Source organism: Phocoena phocoena, chromosome X (genome assembly GCF_963924675.1).
Source record: "Phocoena phocoena chromosome X, mPhoPho1.1, whole genome shotgun sequence".
Classification (NCBI taxonomy): Eukaryota; Metazoa; Chordata; class Mammalia; order Artiodactyla; family Phocoenidae; genus Phocoena; species Phocoena phocoena.
In genome coordinates this window covers 60,806,710-60,830,163 of record NC_089240.1, presented here as the reverse complement: position 1 = coordinate 60,830,163, position 23,454 = coordinate 60,806,710, and the positions used below count along the sequence as shown (strand labels likewise).

Sequence of the window (23,454 nt, the reverse complement as noted above, 5' to 3'; positions counted from 1 at the left end):
AACAGGTTACATCTGACAGCAGCTCTGGTTTTGAAGTACTGTCTTTAAAACTTGTTCTCTTCCCAGCATGCCTCATTCTCTCAACGTGCCACTCTCCAGACATCATTTCTCTTTTGCATTTTGCTCTACATGTTAAAACTACAGCATCTAAATAAGACCCAAGGTAGATCCAAAGTGCTTTTGGGTTATCAGCACAAAATGGTTAGCAACAGAACTCTTAGTGAAGAACAAACATTAACAACAGGAAGCTTTTAAAGAAGGATTTAAATTCTAATATTCATAACTTCACAGCATCGAAGATATCTTTCTAAAACTCCTTAGCAATAGATGATTCACCTCACACAAATACATTCTCAGATAACCTCAACGAACCTGGCTTTGTTTTTTGGCAGTAAAATCCTTGCTCAGCTTTCTCATCACATCCCCGTGACCTATCCCTGCCGTCTCCTTCCTGACTATTCTGTAATTCTCCTGCACATACTTGGCAAAAGGTCTCACGTGGGGCTCAATGGGGGTGCCATCTTTACGAGTTAATGGCAGAAGGACCAGAGAGCCCCGGCACCTGGCACAGATGAAGCGCTCGGTGTTCAATGATCTGCTGTAGCGGCCGACCCTAAGGAGGAAAGAAACACCACACAGCAAACGAATCAGTCACTGTACCTCCGCATCTTCTCAGAGTTGCTGCCCCTGAGCCCACAGCCAGACTTCTTCCGTGGGATCTCAGTAAGTGGGGCACCAGGCAGTGGCCGTGGTCAGGCTGGCTCAAAGAAGGAGAGAATGGACAAAGAAGACATGGAAAGGAGTAGAGAAGTTTTACTCCTCAAGTCAGATAGCCATGTACTTCCTGATAAAACCACTGAAGACTACGTGGAGGCCATAGTAAAAACGTTAAGTGGACAAAGTCTGAGGAGAAGGGTCTTACCTGAATTTGCACTGAGTACACTCATAATGAATCCTGTAGTTAATCTTGTAGTTATGGCAACGGGTGACCTTGGGCAGCTCCGGGTGCACCATATTCAATTTTCGGGCATAATACTTCCATGCATCACCATGAGAATCACGGATGCCATCGAGCAGCCAGGAGGCTGCGTGGCATATCTCATGGATCAAAGTATCCCGGAGTCGGTCTTAGAAGAGGAATGAAAAGAAATCATGAGGCTTAAACCGATTCCCTTCTGGTCTGTTACCCAACCACCCCTAGACTCTCCACCCCACCAGACACATAAGCGTATGTGGGCAGGCAGGAGTGTTATCGCCCCAGGATTCTGAAGGTGAAATTTCTACCGAATTCAACCCGATTTTATTAATGGCAGAGAGCGTCAGCGGAGCAAGTGTTTTTGGAAAAGCTCCAATGTGCTCTTTTTGTGGGACACTGCTAGAAATACATCCAGCTGAAACCCGGTCGCCGCCCTCCAGGAGCATAAAGTGGGGTTTGGTCAGGAGAAGCTCCGTGGAGAAGCTGGGATCTGAGCTGGGCCCTTAACAATTGACTAGATTGGCAAAATTATCAAGGTCTTTCTAGGTGTGGTAGAGAAGGTGAGCCAAGGTTGGGGTCAGGAAAGCATGTGGTCCATTTTGAAAGCCAGCGGGAAGAAAGCCTGGCTGGAGCACAGGTGGAGTAGTGAGAGACAAGACTGGCCACATGGAGGGGGGCAAAGTACGATGGCCTCGAAAGCCACACTCGAGGCACTGGCAAGCCCAAGGTTTCCTAGCAAGAAACTGCATGGAGCAGGGAGAAAAGTGAGGTGATGAGGGTCCATAGCTAGGCAGAGGCAAAGACAGAGAAGGAATGATAATAGGAGAGTCATTATGAACATCCGGTGATTGGCTAGATATAGGGGACCTCGAACCTCAGTTACTGGGAGGATGGAGATGCTGCTGCTGGCAGTGGGGAGCTGCAGAGAGAAAGTTAGGCCCGGTAGAAATATGGACGAACTGGATTCTTGGTGGTGGTGAGACATCCAATAATAATGTCCTCTAAGCAACACAGAGTAGGCCTGTCCACCCAGGAGTGACAGGGAAAGCTGTGACACAGGCGGCCAGAGAACACCAGCACCCAAGAGTAACCTCCCAGTCGCCATATCGGATGTAAGTGCAGCAGGGGAGCTGCCCGGCTCCTGCCATCACCTGCAGAATCGCAGACTTTCTGAGAAATCTCAATCTTAGCATAACGCTCCCTCTTCGGGTATCGAATCTCGCCGGTGGTGCATAAACCAGCAGTTCTCAGCATCTTTTTATTCCAGCCGATGTCAATTTTCTCCGGCATCTGAGAACAAAAAGCAAACAAGAGCGAATCAGAAGGTGGTTCTAAGCAGACCAGAAAATATCAACTCAAGAGTTTTGCAACTCTAACATTCTGGGGAGAATAAAACCTAAGCTGAAGCCCACGTAAAGATGAGACTGTTGCAAGCACGTGAATGCAGGCTCTGTGCTCCCCTGTATGGAGACAAAAGTCGGGGGCAGCCAAGGAGAGAAGGACACTTCTGCTGGGCTAGGAGATGGAGCCCGCGCATGAGAGCCATGAGGCAAAACTAAAACTGCAACTCAGAACACTTAAGGTTCCACTCATCAGAGTTATCTGATGTAACACCACTGTCATCAGGAAGGGCACCAAAGGCTGGGGAACCTTTAGAAAGATCTAAGAACTTTCCCTGCAGGAAGTTTTGTCACCAGAGTCAATAAAGTCTGGAAAACCTCATGACCGCAGGTCTCCGTGCCTCCAAATTCTCTCCGATCCAGTCCACACCACAGGCCACTGACAGAACAACTTCTTTCAGCAGGCACTCCACATCCCATCCATCCCTGGGCAGTTACATCCCATCCCTGGGCAGTGGTGCCTACTGATTTCAATTTAAGTTCCTCCAACCCGACTCCCAAGGCCCTCCATTAACCAGCCCTACGCTAGTTAATGTGTACTGCTCACTATGTCATAGGCCCTGTTCTAGGCACTTCAGGGGCATTCACCTATCCAGGCCTAACGGTAATTCTGTGAAGTAGTAGGTGGTAGGGACTAGGGTACTAGGACTGCCCCTGTTTTACAGATGAGCAAACAGGGGCTCAGTAACTTGCCTAAGGTCCCACAGCTCTTTCCTAGTATCCTTCAACACGAACCCTCTCTTCCAGATAGTCAAGCCTCAACACTTGCCCTCTCCCCCACCACTGTTGTTCTCTCCCCTTACCATCCTTCAAGACCCAGAAGAAGTCTCACTCCCTCCAGGCAATCCTATTTCCCAACCGCTCAGGCTCTCGGTGACTTCTCCCTCTGCTGATCACCTGTGGTAGTAACAGTCTGGACCATATACTGTAACCCACAAAACATTCTGTGTCTTTCACGTATGCATGTCTCAACTCCCCTCCCCATCTAAACTGACACTCCTCAAGGGCAGGAAATATACAATTAGTACATCTGCACACCTTCCAGCTCCCAAGAGAGCTGGGCATACAGCAGGTGCTCAGTAAGTGCTTATTTCATCGAGTCTACCTTTTTATCAAAGACAGAGCTGTTACACAGAGCGTAGATTCTCTGAACCAGTTCATCCTTATTTTGCTTGAAATTCTTTCCAGAATACTGCTTTAAGTTCTCAATGTCACGCAAGAAACACCCAGGTATTTTGCACTCAGAATGCCTGCAAAGGTAAATTCAACTGAGTTTTGTAGAGGGAAAGAAATCAGTAGAAGAAATGCATACATACAGGTCATGTCAAGAGAGACTTAGAGAAGACTTGCTGGTCCCTCTTCCTTCCAGCTCCTGCTACAAGGGCATCTCCTATAAGATTCCATTCATAGCCTTTTTCTCGTCACTCCCCGCACACTGTCAGAGACGTGAAGCCCATGGTTCCAACCTCAACAGGGGTGATCCCACATCTGGATCTGCAGTCTCCACCTCTCTCCTAAGATCTGCGTTTACAACAGCACAGTGCAAATTTCCAACTTACTAACCGGAGTATGTCTCCTGCTAAATGTGTTTAATTGTTCAACTTCTGTTCTAACAGGCTAAAAACCTCAGAGACTTTTTAAATTCATTTTTCTCCCTCACCCCATATTCAACTAGGCACAAAGGCAGACCACTGTCTCCTTCACATCATCTCTTCCAGCCAGCCCCTCCTTTCCACCCTGCTGTCACCATTCTAGGTCAAGTTCCTGTCCCCCCCTCTATGCCTTGCTACTACAGCATCCCGCTGTGTTCCTCACCTCCAGGCTCTTTTTCTTCTAATCCAACCACACACACACACCTCTCTCCAGATTAATTTTCCTAGGCCATGTTCCAATGTTGTCCCTCCCTGGCTTTTCACTGACTGTCTGGCCTAACATTCAAGGCCCAGGTCAACCTGGTTCCAACCTCTGTTTCCAGCTATCATTTCTACTCTGGCCAAACTGGGCAACTTAAATGTTCCCTGGACATGAACCGATTTGTCCATGGCCTAGAATGGCCACACCTCCACCTCTACTGAGACCCACCCTCTGTGGAGCACTTCATCATTTGCTAAGAACTTCCTTTTGCATCATCGTATTTAATCCTCACGACCACCCTCCAAAGAAGCTACTACTATTCTTACCATCTCCACTTTGCACATGACTAAACTTAAGTTCAGAGGTTAAATGTCTTACCCAAATTTCACAGACACTGAATCTTTTGACCCAAATCTCACGGTATTTCCATTAGACCACTATTGCTGCCCCATCTTTCAAGGCCTAATTCAAATGCACAAAGAATAGTGCTGAGCCCATAAAAAACTCACACATGTAATACCTATTTATTTAAACAGAAACTTTTTTTTTTAAAGAAGATGTTGGGGGTAGGAGTTTATTAATTAATTTATTTTTGGCTGTGTTGGGTCTTCCTTTCTGTGCGAGGGCTTTCTCTAGTTGTGGCGAGTGGGGGCCACTCTTCATCGCAGTGCACGGGCCTCTCACTGTCGTGGCCTCTCTTGCTGCGGAGCACAGGCTCCAGACGCGCAGGCTCAGTAGTTGTGGCTCACGGGCCTGCTGCTCCACGGCATGTGGGATCCTCCCAGACCAGGGCTTGAACCCGTGTCCCCTGCATTAGCAGGCAGATTCTCAACCACTGCACCACCAGGGAAGCCCCTAAACTGAAACATTTTTATCTTGGCTGGAACAATCCACGAGTCCAAAGAGATGAGCCCACAGAGCTGAAAAGATGATAAACCAGTAGCAAACAGAGGGAAGTGTTTCTGACCTGAACCCGAGACTGAGATTTTGCCAAGACACTCATTAACCCTTAAGTCACAAAATAAAACCCTATGAGAGTTGCCCAGGGTGGAGACAGAGGGAAAGTACCAGAGAAGATATAGGCAGCTAAAGTAACGGACTTTTGCCCCACAGTCTGATAAGGGTGACTAAATATTTCTGCCTCCAATTATTTAGTCCTGAAAGCAAATTTGCATCAGAAAAGGTGGCAGATAAAAACCTAAACCATCTGCAGACCTCAGCAGAGAGCGTGATCCCTGCGTGTGTCTATACTCACATCAAGCAGCTTGTGGCTTAGCAAGCCTTCACTTCAGTGGTAATGCTGCTTTACTGCAAACTGAGTATCTCCACATCAGAGGAACCAACAAGACCCCGGACGCATGCATCAGACACCATGACCAGCAAGCAGCCTGCACAGGAACAATGCTGAGCACAACAGGAAGCCTACAGACTGAAACAGGAAGCAGCAAGGCAACAGAGAAGAGTCCAAACAGGCCAGCCTCCTGATATGAGGCAGAGGACAATGACACAAAGGAGCAGCTTCTTCCTTCATTTGTCCCACTCTACCTAAGACACATGCCCCTTAGAGGCAAAGCAGCTTAAATATGGATCTAGGAATCCAGAGAACAAGCTCTGCTGCAAGGGGGCCCATCTAAGACATGACGCACCGAACCGAAGAGAAATGCAGAAACAGAGAGCCTCTCTGCTCAAGTCCAAGTTTCTCTGTTGCCCCTACGCCCGACACATCATTCTTCTTCTCCCCTTAAGATGCAATTATTGGACTTCCCTGGTGGTACAGTGGTTAAGAATCCGCCTGCCAATGCAGGGGACACGGGTTCAAGCCCAGGTCCAGGAAGATCCCACAGGCCGCGGAGCAACTAAGCCCGTGTGCCACTACTACTGAGCCTGCACTCTAGAGCCCGCGAGCCAAAACTACTGAAGCCCGTGTGCCTAGAGCCCGTGCTTCACAGAAAGAGAAGCCACCGCAGTGAGAAGCCCGCGCACGGCAACAAAGAGTAGCCCCCGCCCGCCGCAACTAGAGGAAGCCTGTGCGCAGCAACGAAGACCCAACACAGCCAAAAATAAATAAATAAATAAATTTCTTAAAAGGAAAACACCACATGTTTAAAAATAGATGCATTTATTGCCCCAAAATACAGGTAAAAAAAGAAACGTACAGTCCTTCAAATATATCCCTTCTTTTGTAAGATAACTCAGATGTAAGTATAAATTATTCCTGAATGCAAAGAAAAACAAAAGTATGCTCACTATATCATATTTTTAAGAGAAAAAGTGAGAAGTTCTTGGAACCTAAGTGAGAAAATGCATTTTTTTTTTGCTTCCTTTGAGCATTAACATGTCTGTGGTCTAAATGACCTGTTGTTTTCAGTATCAATATAATATCTAACATATAGCTTAATAAAGAGACTATTTATTTCACCCTAACGCTTAAGCTTTAAAAATTTGCAAGAAGGAGCTTCCCTGGTGGCGCAGTGGTTGAGAGTCCACCTGTCAATGCAGGGGACACGGGTTCGTGCCCCGGTCCAGGAAGATCCCACATGCCGCGGAGCGGCTGGGCCTGTGAGCCATGGCCGCTGAGTCTGCGCGTCCAGAGCCTGTGCTCCACAACGGGAGAGGCCACAACAGTGAGAGGCCCGCGTACCGCAAAAAAAAAAAAAAAAGAATAAGGGTCCATCCAGAACACTAGAAAACCCTGGAAGACAACCTTGACTGCCTCCCCCCAATTCCAATGGATGGGAACACACCTGTTCTGCCTTCTCACCATTCCCACTGCCTTTGCTTTTAGTTCAGTGCAAACTGGTGGCCATGAGGCTGCATCTGGCCTGAAAAAAAGGATCTTTAGCTACACATCATTGTTTAATCTGAGTGGAAGGACAAAGGAAACCTCAGGGGTCAGAGCTCCTGTGGCGGGGGGGGGGAGGGCAAAAAGGCTCCAGTCTGCCCAGAATCGCTGAAATCTGTGCAGAGTGCCCACGCCCCGGCTCTGTTGGGGGAGGGGGAGGGAGGGCACTGAGGCTCCTCCCCCCCCTTCCTCCTCTCCTCCTCCTGCCGCTTCTGCCCTCCCCATTCAGGGAGGTAAAACTTGTGCCCCCCGCCCCAGCAGACTTCTTCATCCCCTTGAAAACCCCCACACGTGCCCAGTGGACAACTTTGCACGTGACAACTATGCAGTCAACTCCTGTGCCGTTGACCGTGAGTAGTACATACATACCCAGACTCGCATTTTTCAAATTTTGCTGCTCCGGGTTTGTTCTTTGAAGTCCCATACTTCTTTGCTCTTTTAACAACTGAAAAGAGAGTAGTTTGTTTGTACCCTGAAAACTGGTACCAACCAGCAACTCACAGAAAGGTAATCTCAGGAGGAGCCCTCACAGCCAAGCCCAGAGCAGCACATATACACTCAACGCTTCTCTCGGAAGCGGGCACCCTCCTCCGTTAGTCTGCATGAAAGATTTCACCTACGCGAGTAAGCAGAGTAAGCGGGATAGGATTCTGTCCTAGGCGCTGAGGACTATTATGAGGCTACATGAATATGCCTTTGGAGGTTAGACTGTGGGGGCGACCGAGGCACGTGCAGTACCAGGAATGGTGTGGCATAACTCACGCACTCACTCTGAGGAAAATGGCCCCCATCCTAGGTGGCACCTTCATCCAACGTGCAAGCCAAATCTTTCCCCTTTTGTCTAGCACCCATACTGCCGGTTGCTCTAGCCAGAAATTCACGTATCAGGAGTTAGTGCCCTTCGTTCATTTATCTAAAAAACTTATTAAACGTCTAGTACGTGCCAAGTACCAGGCTAGACTCCAGGAGAGACTAAAGGATGAGTGAGAGCCCTCCCGTCAAGAGGCTCACCATCAGGACTTCCCTGGCGGTCCAGTGGTTAAGACTCTGTGCTTCCACTGCAGGGGGCACGGGTTCGATCCTTGGTCAGGGAACTAAGATTCCGTATGCCATGTGATGTGGCCAAAAAAAGAAAAGGCTCACTATCTACTGGGAGGACAGATTCAGAAACGTACTTAACACAGTTGTGTAAGTGCTTTACTAGTGACAGGGCCTAGGAACTCTGGGAACCTGGGAGGGAGGAGCACCTCGGACTTACGGCTTTCTACAGCAAGTGGCAATTGGGCTGGATCCTAAGAAAAATGGGATATCCTCAGAACAAAAAATTGCAGGGATAAAGCACTGCCAATGGATGGAACGGCAGATACTAAGACACTGGAGCATGAGGATGACACAGGTGTTCCTCGCCCTTCCCCAGAAAGAGCCTTCTCACTGGGATGGCTGCCTCCCTCGGCCACTAGAAAGCTGCTGAAACATAGCGGAGGGTTAGTAGACAGGACAAGCAGACTCGACAAGACAGACATATACGGGGGAAAGGGCACCCACTTGTGGCGCTAGCCTTAGTGGGACAGGCATACTTGGTTTGATTGGCTTACCAGGTGTCACAGGTATGTGTCTGGTTTTATTTTTCCTTTTCCTTGGTTTTGCCACCGAACGTACAGGCTCTTCATCACTTGACAACCTTCCAACTGAAATCTCTACCTCAGCCTTAGGCTCATCACTTGGTGGCTGGCAGACATTTTCCCCAGGATCCTGCTTACCAACATCATAAGATGGTTTGTGTAGGGAGATAGCAAACTCATTCTTCTTTATCTCATTTGAGGGAGTTTGGTCCTCATCACACGAATCATCTATTATCACAGGGCCCTCCAAACCATCATCATCATCATCATCAGTGATAAGTATTGGAGACTCCTGGAGTGGCTGCTCATCGGTATCAGACACTTCCAGAATCTCATCTGAAATTCAAGAGACAGAATGATGTATAAACATACTCCCTCCACCCCCACACCCCCAACTCAAGTTCAGATTATTGAGCACAAATTAAACAAGTCAGGGGCTTCCCTGGTGGCACAGCAGTTGAGAGTCCGCCTGCCGGTGCAGGGGACACGGGTTCGTGCTCCGGTCCGGGAGGATCCCACATGCCGCAGAGCGGCTGGGCCTGTGAGCCACGGCCACCGGGCCTGCGCGTCCGGAGCCTGTGCTCCGCAATGGGAGAGGCCACAGTGGTGAGAGGCCCACGTACAGGAGAAAAAAAAAAAGAATCTGCCTGCCAATGCAGGGGACACAGGTTCGAGCCCTGGCCCGGGAAGATCCCACATGCCGCGGAGCAACTAAGCCTGTGCGCCACAACTACTGAGCCTGCGCTCTAGAGCCTGCGAGCCACAACTACTGAAGCCTGAGCGCCTAGAGCCCGTGCTCCACAACAAGAGAAGCCACCACACTGAGAAGCCCACACGCCACAGTGAAGAGTAGCCCCCACTTGCCGCCAACTAGAGAAAGCCCGCACACAGCAACGAAGACCAAGTGCAGCCAAAAATAAATTAATTAATTTAAAAAAAAAATTAAACAAGTCAGGAACTGTGATATAATGAATCCTTGGTAAGAATCAGTTATTTAGACGATTTTACCTCTATTACTTTTTTATTTTACTGAGAACAGTGACAGATAAAATAGCAATCCAAACCCAGAGGCAATTTTCAAATCACATTTCTCTGTAGGTGCTCAGGGGTTCCCACAGGTCCGAAACTTGTATATTTTCACTGGGCCAGAGCAAAATAAGAGAAATTAGAATAATAAAGTGGGTTTGTTTTTCTTTTTCCCCTATCAAGCTAGCTTTCTATAATTTAAAGGACTGTCCTTTATTTTGAGATTATGTCCTGACTAAACTTTTGGTGCTCTTTACCTTATGAAATTATGGTGATAGATGGTAGTTGGAGTTTATTTCCATCATTAGACAAATTAAAAATTGGCAACTCTATGTTAGTCACCAAAATTTCTTTTGTTAACTACTCCGTAAGTCCGAAGCTCTCAAAACCACTGATGTCAGAGTAAGGAGTTAAGTTCTGATGCCAGCACTGAAAGGCCTTGGGAACACTGAGACTGTCCCTGCCCTCACTGAGGATCCATCCCTTCATCTGGATACCAGGGGCAACGTGCCTAAGACTCAAGCTCTCTGCAGTCTGCTCAGGGTTCAACTTCTAGGTTTCTATGATTCTGGATGTAAAAAATATAAACCACAGCATGAGCAAGTTGTGAAAGTATCTTTATGGTGCAAAAAACTCTGTATCCTAAAATTGCAGATTTGGGATAATATATTTTGAGTCTCATCTATGATGTAAATTAATTATCAAAAAATTTCAGATATGCAATAAGGAAAGAGAAAGCAGTGGGTGTTCCTATGGTAAAAAGTCATCCTTCCTAGAAGAGTTAAAGTTTTCCCACCTGCAGCTGAAATTCTAAGCAGTAGGGACACAAATGAACTCATTTACCAAACAGAAACAGACTCACAGACCTGGAAAACAAACTTCTGTTTACCAAAGGGGAAAGGTGTTGGGGGGAGGGATAAATTAGGAGTTTGGGATTAACGTATACACACTACTATATATAAAATAGCTAAACAACAAGAACCTACTGTATAGCACAGGGAACTATATTCAATACCTTGTAATAAACTATAATGGAAAAGAACAGAAGAAAGGAATATATATATATATATATATATATATATATATATATATATATATATATATGCATGTGTGTATAACTGAATCGCTTTGCTGTGAAACTAACACACCTGAAACTAACACAACATTGTAAATCAACTCTACTTCAATAAAATATAAATAAATAAAAAGTAGGGACACACTGTTTACAATCTGTAAAAAATGACTCTGTACATTGACAAAGGTTTCAAGTGAGGTTGGAAGTATGTGTTTAAGCTCCTTGGGCCTTTTTTCCTGTAAAACTGCCTAAATTCATTACCATAACAAAAGAAATGGCATGTGGAGAACAGTAAAGAAACATACAAAGACAGTCCTGTTGAAGCATTCTTCATCCCACTACTGGGATGGATGCTACCGGTCAGAGCAGCCTTAGTTGAAAGTTCATCCTCAAAAGACGATGGATCTTCTGATTCAAGGAGTTAGCAACTGGTGGCCTATGGTGATAAACTGGCCTCTGGCTTTGTCACTCAGGCCCCTACTCTAAAGCTACCTCCCTCGGGACTCCCTCTGCATTACAGGAGCTTGTCATGTTACACCCCCTACTCTGCACCTGGACCTCTGTCCTGCTCAGGCAATCCACTCAGAGCTAGAGAGGAGGGAAAAAGGAAATGAGAGGGGACAGGTGGTGAAACAGTAGGAAATGCGGGTTCCAAGCCACCTCTCCTTTCCCTTCTCTGGTATCAATGGTACATCTGAGGTAGTTATCAAAGAAGTAGCCAGTATTTTTAAGGGTGCCAGTACTTTAAGTAGGTGCCTGTGTCTCATTCCCTACACCAGGTACTTAGCAAACAGAGATCAATAAAATACTATCCCGGGGTTCCCTGGTGGCGCAGTGGTTGAGAGTCCGCCTGCCGATGCAGGGGACACGGGTTCGTGCTCCGGTCCAGGAAGACCCTACGTGCCGCGGAGCGGCTGGGCCCGTGAGCCATGGCCGCTGAGCCTGCGCAACCGGAGCCTGTGCTCTGCAACGGGAGAGGCCACAATAGCGAGAGGCCCGCGTACCGCAAAAAATAATAAGAAGAAAGAAAGAAAGAAAAATAAAGAAAAATAAAATACTACCCCAAAGGCTTAAGAAGCTCCTAGTCTTCCTATGTCTCACACCCACTGAGCAGGTTCTGAACTGCGAGTAAAACTCCGTGCCTCCCGAAAGGTGATGAGGGCCTCTGACTCCTAAGAGGCAAGGACCTGCTATGGGAAACAGGCTCTAAGAAAAACAGGACTCTCTAGAAAATATAAAGGGGGTAGCAAAAGGCAAAGACAAACAGCTAGACAGAGAAAACAAGCATTCCTCTGAGAAGTCACTGCCAGCTGGCCCATAAGCCTCACACACAAGTCTCCATCAGGCTGGAAAGAATGAGCCCCTGTCTCTTACTCCTCCTTGCTCCTTGTCTGTCATCCCCACATACAGGGAAAGAGGAAAAGAGCGGAAGGCAGAGGAGCAGGGCAACCTTCACGCTAATCAGGCTGAGTTCCTGACTTCCCTCTGCTCCCGCGATGTAACGCTGGGTAGCTAAGAACTCTACTGAGGGCGATGCCTGGGGTCTAAGGCAGCAAGAACAGTCGCTGCTATGTTAGGAAATTGACCAGGCGGTGCGGGGAACCCAGCCATATCCACATCCAGCACATAGGAGGAAAAAACAGTGGCACTCACTACGAAATTATTCAGAATAGAACATTTGCTGACTTTCATCCCGAGATGACTGTGCATGGTGAGGCTGCATCTTCTCTAAGTTAGTAGTATACTTGCCTTTGCAATGTATTTCAGCTATCTTAGCTCTCTTTTGCTCACAGAGGTATTCATCATCAGAGTCTGAGTTGATCACCACGTAGCTGAGCGATGAGACAGGGAAAAACAAAAGAGAAGCATGAATGCAACATTCTTCTTTTCATAGCATTTCCTACCTTTGCTCCAATGAGCATAATCACTTTGAAATGACTTGTTGGTTTTCCACAGTAACTCTGTTCCCCTTCTCCAGAACTCCTCAATTGTTACTCCTGATTTTCCATCTTTCCTGTCTTCATACCAAATCTTTCCATCCATCTCAATCCTTTCAAAAGGAGGAATGTGTCAAGTACTGAGAGACTGAAGTGGGCTGTCAGTCGGTATGTGTTCAAATAGTTTTGGCGTAGGGGGAAATTGATTAAGGAAAGGTTTATTTAATTGCCATTTCTCTTTATCCACGTTGAGATCCCCCTGCCACAAATACAGAGAGGCAGCCTCGGCAGGGAGATTTCTCCTGGGCGCCACTCTTTGCAGCCCGAAGCCAGCACCGCCCTCTCTAATTGATGGACTGCTTTGGCAGGAGTCCAACTCAGCAGTATCCCTGTGCCACCCAGGATGCCGGTGGTGAGCATGCCTCTGGGACCGTCGTTCTCAGCTGGCCCAGGTATTTGGGTCAGAGGTTCCAGAAGGCTGAAATTCTCCACCTTTCTGTATTTCCCAAACAGTGTACGATAAGTGTGATATACCTTTATGATGAGACAGAAAACTACTTAAAACACTGCTAGAGGACTTGTCTGTACCCGTTACAGGCACAAATCTATTCATCCATTTCCACCATATTCACCACTTTTTTTTTTTCCATCTTTATTGGCGTATAATTGCTTTACAATGGTGTGTTACTTTCTGCTTTATAACAAAGTGAATCGGTTATACATATACATATGTTCCCATATCTCTTCCCTCTTGCATCTCCCTCCCTCCCACCCTCCCTATCCCACCCCTCCAGGCGGTCACAAAGCACCGAGCTGATCTCCCTGTGCTATGCGGCTGCTTCCCACTAGCTATCTATTTTACGTGTCCTAGTGTATATATGTCCATGCCGCTCTCTCGCTTTGTCACAGCTTAAGCTGCCAAGTTGATGGGCCTTTGCTCTCCTGTTGACCATTCATTCCATCCTTAAAATTCTCTTTTCTTGATCTCTGGGATACTGTTTGGTTTTGGTTCTCTTCTCACCTTTTTTGCCCACTCCTTCTCACTCAATTCTCTTCCTCACTCGTTCCCAGGCTTTATCGACACCCCTTTCATGCCAATCCAATTAATTCCTAAGGATTGGGTAAACATTATCCATCCACCAGCCCAACTTTGCTTCTAACTTCTCGCTCCACAGTGCCAGCTTCCTACCTGGATATCCTGTGGGGAGGGCCGATTTTTAGTCAGTCTCCACAGGTACAGCCTCACCAACTGTTTTATTGATGGTGTCTATTCGAACCAGTCAGGCAGCCATCCTGACTAATCCCTGTTTGTATCTATTGACTGTAAATGTTTTGAATATCAGCCCTGCCTATAGGCCCCTCAATTTCAGCATACCCAAAACTGAACTCATCACCTTCCTCCCCAAATTCACCCTTCCTACAATATCCCATATACAGAAGCCTCCTGGGTCTGGACCAAGATCTGTGGGCACTCCTGGCAGACCCACTGAAATGGATTTTCTTTACATATTTGTTCAACATCTACCTAGTGGAGGCAGGAAGAAACCAATTTTTCTACTTAAAAATTGGATACTTTTAAATTTATTATTAAACAAGGGCTCTATAATGTATAATATTGTAAACCAGAATATTTCTAAGGATCCATGACATACCATTTAAAATGTAAGGGGTGGATCGTAAAGAAGATGGCAGAAGAGTAAGATGTGGAGATCAACTTCCTCCCCACAGATACACCAGAAATACATCTATACGTGGAACAACTCCTACAGAACACCTACTGAATGCTGGCAGAACACCTCAGACCTCCCAAAAGGCAAGAAAGTCCCCCCACATACCTGGGTAGGGCAAAAGAAAAAATAATAAACAGAGACAAAAGGATAGGGACGGGACCTGCACCAGTGGGAGGGAGCTGTGAAGGAGGAAAGGTTTCCACACACTAGGAAGCCCCTTCGCGGGCGGAGACTGAGGGTGGTGGAGGGGAAAAGCTCCGGAGCCGCGGAGGAGAGCACAGCAACAGGGGTGTGGAGGGCAAAGAGGAGAGATTCCCGCAGAGGATCGGTGCCGAACGGCACTCACCAGCCCGAGAGGCCTGTCTGCTCACCCGCCCACCATGGCGGGGCTGGGAGCTGAGGCTCGGGCTTCGGTCAGAGAGCAGGGAGAGGACTGGGGCTGGCAGCGTGAACACAGCCTGCAGGGGTTTAGTGCACCACGGCTAGCCGGGAGGGAGTCCGGGGAAAAGTCTGGACCTGCCGAAGAGGCAAGAGACTTTTTCTTCCCTCTGTTTCCTGGTGCGCGAGGAGAGGGGATTAAGAACGCTGCTTAAAGGAGCTCCAGAGACGGGGGCACGAGCCACGGCTAAAAGCGCGGACCCCAAAGACGGGCATGAGACGCTAAGGCTGCTGCCGCCGCCACCAAGGAGCCTGTGTGCGAGCACAGGTCACTCTCCACACCCCACTTCCGGGGAGCCTGTGCAGCCCGCCACTGCCAGGGTCCCGGGATCCAGGGACAACTTCCCCGGGAGAACGCGCGGCGCGCCTCAGGCTGGTGCAACTTCACCCCAGCCTCTGCCACCGCAGGCACGCCCCCCACTCCGTACCCCTCCCTTCCCCCGGCCTGAGTGAGCCAGAATCCCCGAAGCAGCTGCTCCTTTAACCCCATGCAAAGAACAGACGCCCTCCAGTGACCTACACGCAGAGGCCGGACCAAATCCAAAGCTGAGCCCCAGGAGCTGTGAGAACAAAGAAGAGAAAGGGAAATCTCTCCCAGCAGCGTCAGAAGCAGCGGATTAAAGCTCCACAATCAACTTGATGTACCCTGCATCTGTGGAATACATGAATAGACAATGAATCATCCCAAATTGAGGAGGTGGACTTTGAGAACAAGATCTATGATTTTTTTTCCCCTTTTCTTCTTTTTGTGAGTGTGTATGTGTATGCTTCTGTGTGAAATTTTGTCTGTATAGCTTTGCTTCCACCATTTGTTCTGGGGTTCTATCCATCCGTTTTTTTTGTTTTTCTTTAAAAAAAATTCTTTTTTCTTAAAAATTATTTTATATTTTAATAACTTTATTTTATTTTACCTCACGTTACTTTATTTTACTTTATCTTCTTTCCTTCTTTCCTTCCTTCCCTCCCTCCCTGCTTCCTTTCTTGCATTCTTACTTACTTACTTACTACTTTTTCTCGCTTTTATTCTGAGCCGAGTGGATGAAACGCTCTTGGTGCTGCAGCCAGGAGTCAGTGCTGTGCCTCTGAGGTGGGAGAGCCACCTTCAGGACACTGGTCCACAAGAGACCTCCCAGCTCCACATAATATCAAACGACGAAAATCTCCCAGAGATCTCCATCTCAACACCAACACCCAGCTTCACTCAACGACCAGCAAGCTACAGTGGTGGACAACCTATGCCAAACAACTAGCAAGATAGGAACACAACCCCACCCATTAGCAGAGAGGCTGCCTAAAATAACAATAAGTCCACAGACACCCCAAAACACACGACCAGAGGTGGACCTGCCCACCAGAAAGACAAGATGCAGCCTCATCCAACAGACACTAGTCCCCTCCACCAGGAAGCCTACACAACCCACTGAACCAACCTTAGCCACTGGGGACAGACACCAAAAACAACGGTAACCACAAACCTGCAGCCTGCGAAAAGGAGACCCCAAACACAGTAAGTTAAGCAAAATGAGAAGTCAGAAAAACACACAGCAGATGAAGGAGCAAGATAAAAACCCACCAGACCTAACAAATGAAGAGGAAATAGGCAGTCTACCTGAAAAAGAATTCAGAATAATGATAGTAAAGATGATCCAAAATCTTGGAAATAGAATGGACAAAATGCAAGAAACATTTAACAAGGACCTAGAAGAACTAAAGATGAAACAAGCAACCATGAACAACACAATAAATGAAATGAAAAATACTTTAGATGGGATCAATAGCAGAATAACTGAGGCAGAAGAACGGATAAGTGACCTGGAAGATAAAATAGTGGAAATAACTACTGCAGAGCAGAATAAAGAAAAAAGAATGAAAAGAACTGAGGACAGTCTCAGAGACCTCTGGGACAACATTAAACGCACCAACATTCAAATTATAGGGGTTCCAGAAGAAGAAGAGAAAAAGAAAGGGACTGAGAAAATATTTGAGGACATTATAGTTGAAAACTTCCCTAATATGGGAAAGGAAATAGTTAATCAAGTCCAGGAAGCACAGAGAGTCCCATACAGGATAAATCCAAGGAGAAATACGCCAAGACACATATTAATCAAACTGTCAAAAATTAAACACAAAGAAAACATATTAAAAGCAGCAAGGGCTAGTGCGAAGCAGCCACATGGCACAGGGATATCGGCTCGGTGCTTTGCTACCGCCTGGACTTGAGGATATGGGGAGGGGGAAGGGTGAGCTGTGACAAAGCGAGAGAGTAGCATGGACATACGTACACTACCAAACGTAAAACAGTTAGCTAGTGGGAAGAAGCCGCATAGCACGGGGAGATCAACTCAGTGCTTTGTGACCACCTAGAGGGGTGGGTTAGGGAGGGTGGGAGAGAGGGAGACGCAAGAGGGAAGAGATATGGGAACATATATACAACTGATTCACTTTGTTATAAAGCAGAAACTAACACACCATTGTAAAGCAATTATACTCCAACAAAGATGTAAAAAATAAATAAATAAATAAGTATAAATAAAAATAAAATGTAAGGGGCAGTGATGGAAATTCTGCATCTTTGACTGTGGTAATGGTTACACTACCGCATACGTTTGTCAAAACTCATCAAACTGTATACCCAAAAAGGGTTAATTTTTCTGTATGTTAAGTCATTCCTCAATAAACCTAACTTTAAAAGTATAAATAATAAAACTGATCGTTTCCAATAGATAGCTTTATACAATGCATTATTCAGTTCCAGTATTTCAGCTGACTGCAACTGCTGACTTTAAATCACTTTCACACATTGGTGTCAAGCTTGGTGGCTTGCATGTTGCAAAAATAATCAACAGAGGTAAATCAGAACTAGCTAGAAAAACATTTTCCCACTTGACAGCACTATTTCGCCTTGGGTGGGTGGGTGGGGGACAGGAATGGTCAATTCATATTTCTACAGGAATTCAAGGAGTTGATGTGGAAACCACAGTTATTACAGTTTTATTCCAGGAATTTTTTTTTTCTTAGCACTTCCTATAGTTTGGCACCTGGGCAACACCCCTTCATCTAGCAGAGGGCTCCTAAATAGGAAAAGTAGTAGATAATGCTGACAGGTTAGAGCTGGATCACAGAGGACTTTACCTACTGGGTTTACCAGTTTGATTTCCCTAGGATAAGCAACTTGGATAGAGAATTAGTATGATCAAAGCAGTGACTCAGGAGATTAATCTGGAAGTGCGATACAGACTGGATCAGAGGAGGAAGAAATCAGGGTGAGGAGCCCACTTAAAAAGCTCTTGCACGGGAGCTTCCCTGGTGGCACAGTGGTTAAGAATCCGCCTGCCAATGTACGGGACATGGGTTTGAGGCCTGGTCCAGGAAGATCCCACATGCTGCGGAGCAACTAAGCCCGTGCGCCACAACTACTGAGCCTGCACTCTAGAGCCTGTGAGTCACAACTGTTGAAGCCCGCGCTCCGCAACAAGAGAAGCCACCGCCACGAGAAGCTCGCGCACAGCAACGAAGACCCAAGGCGGCCAAAAATAAATAAATAAAATAAATAAATTTATTTAAAAAAAAAAAAGCTCCGCACAGATACAAGAGTAAAAACTGATAAAGGCCTTATAGTAGAGACTGGAAGTTAAGGGATGGTTCAGAGAGACGACTTTTTTTTTTTTTTTTTTTTTGGTGGTACGCAGGCCTCTCACTGTTGTGGCCTCTCCCGTTGCGGAGCACAGGCTCCGGACGCGCAGGCTCAGTGGCCATGGCTCACGGGCCCAGCCACTGTGCGGCATGTGGGATCCTCCCGGACCGGGGCACAAACCCGCGTCCCCTGCATCAGCAGGCGGACTCTCAACCACTGCGCCACCATGGAAGCCCCCCAGAGAGACATTCTGAAGAAACTGCCCAATTAAATAATGGGCCAAGGATAAGAAATACATTTTGAACCCAGTTGTGAGACCAAACACCCATTATGACCCTGAACATAGGATTCACAGAGAAAATGTGATGTTTATTCTTAAGTCATCTTACCAGGAACATCGTTCCTTAAAAAAGTCAAATTTCACTAATTCTCCTACTCACCTGATGTTCCTTTTCTGCAGGTTCGTTCCAGACACAACTGACACAGAGAAAGAAACAGGGCATCAGAAAGCATTTGAAGCATAATCAAATCTGGTTACCCATGTCTTTAACTCCCTAAAACCAAAGTCCATAAATTACAGCTGGTCAAAATTTATGGTGGACTCTTACATCTCCCATGAGAGAGAAGAAATAAATGTAAGGAGCCCTTGAATGAAGAAAGTAAAGGAAGCAAATTGGAAAAGCAGCACAAAGAACTTCCTCTGCTCCTCATAGTAGGGAAACAAACTTTGCTTTGCCAATCTAGAACGAGCCCTAGAGGAGACAAACCTAGGACAGCTTACATCAAATGTCCCAAATCACATTTTAGTCATCTCTACAGAGACATGGCTAAATTATGCTTTAAATTGTAAATTACTGCTTTGAGGGGACTCTACTTACAGTAAGCAAGTTCTTCATCACTGCTTGAGTCCACAGTAAGAATGCAACTGCAAAATAAAATACATTCTGTTTTAAAGAAAGGCTACTAATGTCATAAGCAACCAAATGTCAAAAATCTCAAATAAAAAGAACCATCAATCAGAGTTTCTGAAATGCAAAAAGGTTTTAAGGGCTTATGAAACGAAGATCACAATAGAGTAGGAGAAGAAAAATTAGAAGGCACAAGCTGCTCAGTCCGTACTTTACAAAGACCGGACAAGAATGTTAGTTGAGTATCATTAGCTATCAGTGAGAAGCCTGTTTTTTGCCAAGTGGTATATTTCTATTTAAAGATATGAAAGTGAATTCTGAGAAAGGGACCACAGGGGAAAGGACTTGAGGATGCAGAGTTTACAGTTAAAAATCAAAAGGGCAGGGCTTCCCTGGTGGCGCAGTGGTTGAGAGTCCGCCTGCCAATGCAGGGGACATGGGTTCGTGCCCCGGTCTGGGAAGATCCCACATGCTGCGGAGCGGCTGGGCCCGTGAGCCATGGCCGCTGAGCCTGCGCGTCCGGAGCCTGTGCTCCGCAACGGGAGAGGCCGCAACAGTGAGAGGCCCACGTACTGCGCAAAAAAAAAAAAAAAAAAAAAAAAGAACATGTATGATGCAACCACATTTTTGCACTTATGTATATGTGAGTACATGTATACAGAAATAAAATAAAATTGTCCTAAAAATGAAAGAAAAAGTCCTAGTAGTGAAACTACTGGGCCAAAGGACATGGGCATTTAAAATTTTGACATTGCCAGATTGCCCTCCAAAAAAGGTTGCACCAATTTATAGTCCCACCATGACTGTATGAAATTTCCCTACAAATTTGCCAACACTGGGTATTATCAAAAATTTTTTTTAATCTTTGCCAATCTGATATATGAAAAATGGTATCTCACTCATGTAAAATTCTTTCATTTCTTTAAGTAAAATAAAATTAAAAGTTGAATAAATTTTAATGTCTATGGGCCATTTGTATTTTTTTCCCTGAGAACTACCTTCTAAAACTTTTGCTCATTTTCTGTTTGTTCACCTTTTTAAATTGTTGCTTTTATTTATTTATCTTTTGGCTACACCACGTGGTTTGTGGGATCTCAGTTCCCCGATCAGGGACTGAACCCCAGCCATGGCAGTGAAAGCCCGGAATCCGAACCACTAGGCCACCTGGGAACTCCATAATTGTTCCTTTTAAAAGTTCTTTGTAGATTAAGGAAGATAGCCTTTTATCATAATAAAAATATTTTTCCAGTTTGTTGTCATTTTTATGCTTTTGTTAGATATCAAATTTAGAAAGACCTTCCCCACTCCAAAATTACTGGAAACAAAATCCAGCTATATTTTCTAGCATTTTTAATGGTTTCATTTTTTTATTTTTAAATATTTTATCCAAGTGTAATTTATTTTGGTATAAGGAGTGATGAGGTAAGAATCCAATTTTTATTGTTTTCCAAATGGTCAACCAATTATCTTCGAATTATTTGTCAATGAATCCATCTTTTCCCCAGTGATTTGAAATGTCATTTTTTTCATCATGAACTAAATTTTCATATGTATTGGGGTCTATTTCCAGACTCTCTCTTCTATGGTCTCTACTTTCTCCCATACCAGACACTTATCTGTATGCTTATCTTACCTGTGAAGGAGGAAAACAGAGCAGTGTTCCGGGAGAATGAAGACTTAGAGGAGATGAGGCAACTATCCTAAAATACCTATCCCAGAGAAGAAAAATACTTCACCTGCGTACCTCAAGAGGGCAGCACTGCGAACACTGGGAGTAACAAAAGGACAGATTTGAAGTTCACCAGAATGAAGAACTTTCTAGAAATTACACATATTCAACACTGCATTGTGTTGCTTCATGAAGTTGTACACTCCTGGCCACTAAAAGAGCTGTTATACAGAGGATTCACGCATTGGATAGAAGCTGGACTCCCATGATTCTAAGCTCCCTTTTCACAATTCTCATTTTATGACTAACCAAATTATACACTCTGTAGACTCTAAGCGACATAAACATATACTTTTTGAGAAAGTCGTTTTGCCAACAGAGTAAGACTAAACTAAGAGAAAAGAGAATTTTTCAAATCTCACCAATCATCATCCTGGTTCTTCCAACGCCCATCCTCCTCTTTGGACATGTCCGCGTCTGTAGTCAGGACAAGGATATACGTTTGAAAGGAAACCAGAACCAGTTAGATGTTTCTACGTTCTGCATTTACCTTTGAGCAGGTTCTTCACCCCAACTTAAAGCCAAAACTTTGCTCTATGAAATGAGAAGTATTTAAATTTGTTTATTGCTGACCTTTCTCCCACCTTGCCCCACCAAGGTTCTTCGTTTATCCATTAGAAAGCCCAAAGCCCATAGTGGCCCCTGATGTTAAGCCGCCTCAACCACCACCTGTTATAGAGATGTGCAGGGAGGACAATCGTTCATTTATCAGCCCCCAGATCAATTTTCTCCCCACTGTAAGGCTTTTAGCAATGTACTACTCTGTCCCCGGCCCAATGCTCTTCTGACCCTAAATGTATTCCCACCACCCCCTACATCACCACCGGCGCTCCCCTCTCCCCACATCTTCATTCCCCCTACTTCCGCCTCATGCCCCAAGGAAGTCTTCCATCAGGTTTTCACACGCTCCCACCCCCCACACCCCGCCACCCCCGTACCCTCCACCACCTCCCTACTCCTGCTCATAGTCAGTCTTACACAGACCAGGCCACACCCCGACACACACGTCAATCCAACTCACAGTCTCCCCATCCCCCTACTCGCACGGGGAATCAGGTCACCTTCCCCCCACGCCTCCACCAACTTCCGCCCCAACGGGGCCTCAAACCCTCCTCCGCACTCCGCCTCACCACCCCTCGGCTCCACCTCCTCTCTAAGCCCCCTCCACCTCTCCACCTCTTCCCTGCCCCCAACCCCCCACCCCCCACCAGCTTTGCACCAATCAAGCCTAGACCCCTCCCCCCTCTTGCTCAGACCTCAACACCTCCACTCACCCCCCCCACACACCCCTCCATCCCCTTGCTCCCGCCTCCTCTCCCCAGGAGGTCTTACACCAACAGGCCTAGACCCTTCCCCCACTCCGGCCTGGAGCCAGTTTTGCACCATTAGGCCTAGGCCCCTCCCCCATCTCAGCGCCCCCCCAGCCAGCCTTGGACCAATCAAGTCTCGACTCCTCCCCCCACTCTCGCCTTCTCTCCCCAGGTCTTACACCAACAGGCCTGGACCCCTCCCCCCTCCTGGCAGCTTTGCACCATGGGTCCTAGACCCATCCCCCCATCTCGCCTCCCAGCGCCCCCAGCCGGCCTTGCACCAATTGGGCCTTGACTCCTCCGCTCCCCGCTCCCACGTCCGTCCCTTGCCCCTAGCTGATCAGGCATCGACCCCCCCACCATGCACACCCCTACCCATCCTCCACCTGCCCCTACTTCCACACATTACTCCAACCTCTATCAGCCTGCTGGCCCTCCACCACTCAGGCCTAGAGTCCCCCCTACAACTGTACGCCACCTCCTAGGCCTCTACTCCCTAATGCACCAACTGGTTATCTCTGCCCCCCATCCCCCAGAATTAAGCTCCCCCGGAGTTAATATCACTAACACACACAAAAAAATTCCTTCTTCCAAAAGCTTTAAGTGGAAACGGGCAAAATATTTTGCCAAAATCTCAGTCTCCAAGGCTCACGGACAGTGTCCAGGGCTTATGGTGGTCCTAACTTTAAGTCAGCTCAACTAGGACGAGCGTGAAGATTGTTTCCGCTTCGGTACTCTCCCTTCACCTACCTGCTTCTGCTGCCTCTGGCCCAATCGAATCGCCGCCGCTCCCCTCCGACTGGGAGTGGAAGGTGTGCAATGTGCCGAGCAACTGTGAAACACGCTGCTTTTATAGAGCCCAGGCTCGGCCGGAGATAGGAACTGACGTATTCCCGCCCTCCCTGTACCCACCTATCACAGTGCGGTAAACCAGGCAATTTTCGCGGCTATGAACTCAAACTTGGCGCCCATT

The 23,454-nt window shown here is 46.7% G+C and overlaps 1 protein-coding gene across 1 annotated transcript; it reads right to left on the bottom strand.

Annotated features, from left to right (window-relative positions):
• Positions 1 to 363: 363 nt before the first annotated feature.
• Positions 364 to 21,580, bottom strand: GCNA (germ cell nuclear acidic peptidase). The gene is made up of 8 exons (XM_065900180.1): positions 21,534 to 21,580; positions 12,587 to 12,627; positions 8,833 to 9,030; positions 7,442 to 7,517; positions 3,482 to 3,626; positions 2,128 to 2,266; positions 923 to 1,127; positions 364 to 613 (listed from the first exon to the last, which is right to left on the bottom strand). The coding sequence occupies exons 1-8, from the start codon at positions 21,578 to 21,580 to the stop codon at positions 364 to 366; spliced, it is 1,101 nt and encodes a 366-aa protein (XP_065756252.1).
• Positions 21,581 to 23,454: the final 1,874 nt, after the last annotated feature.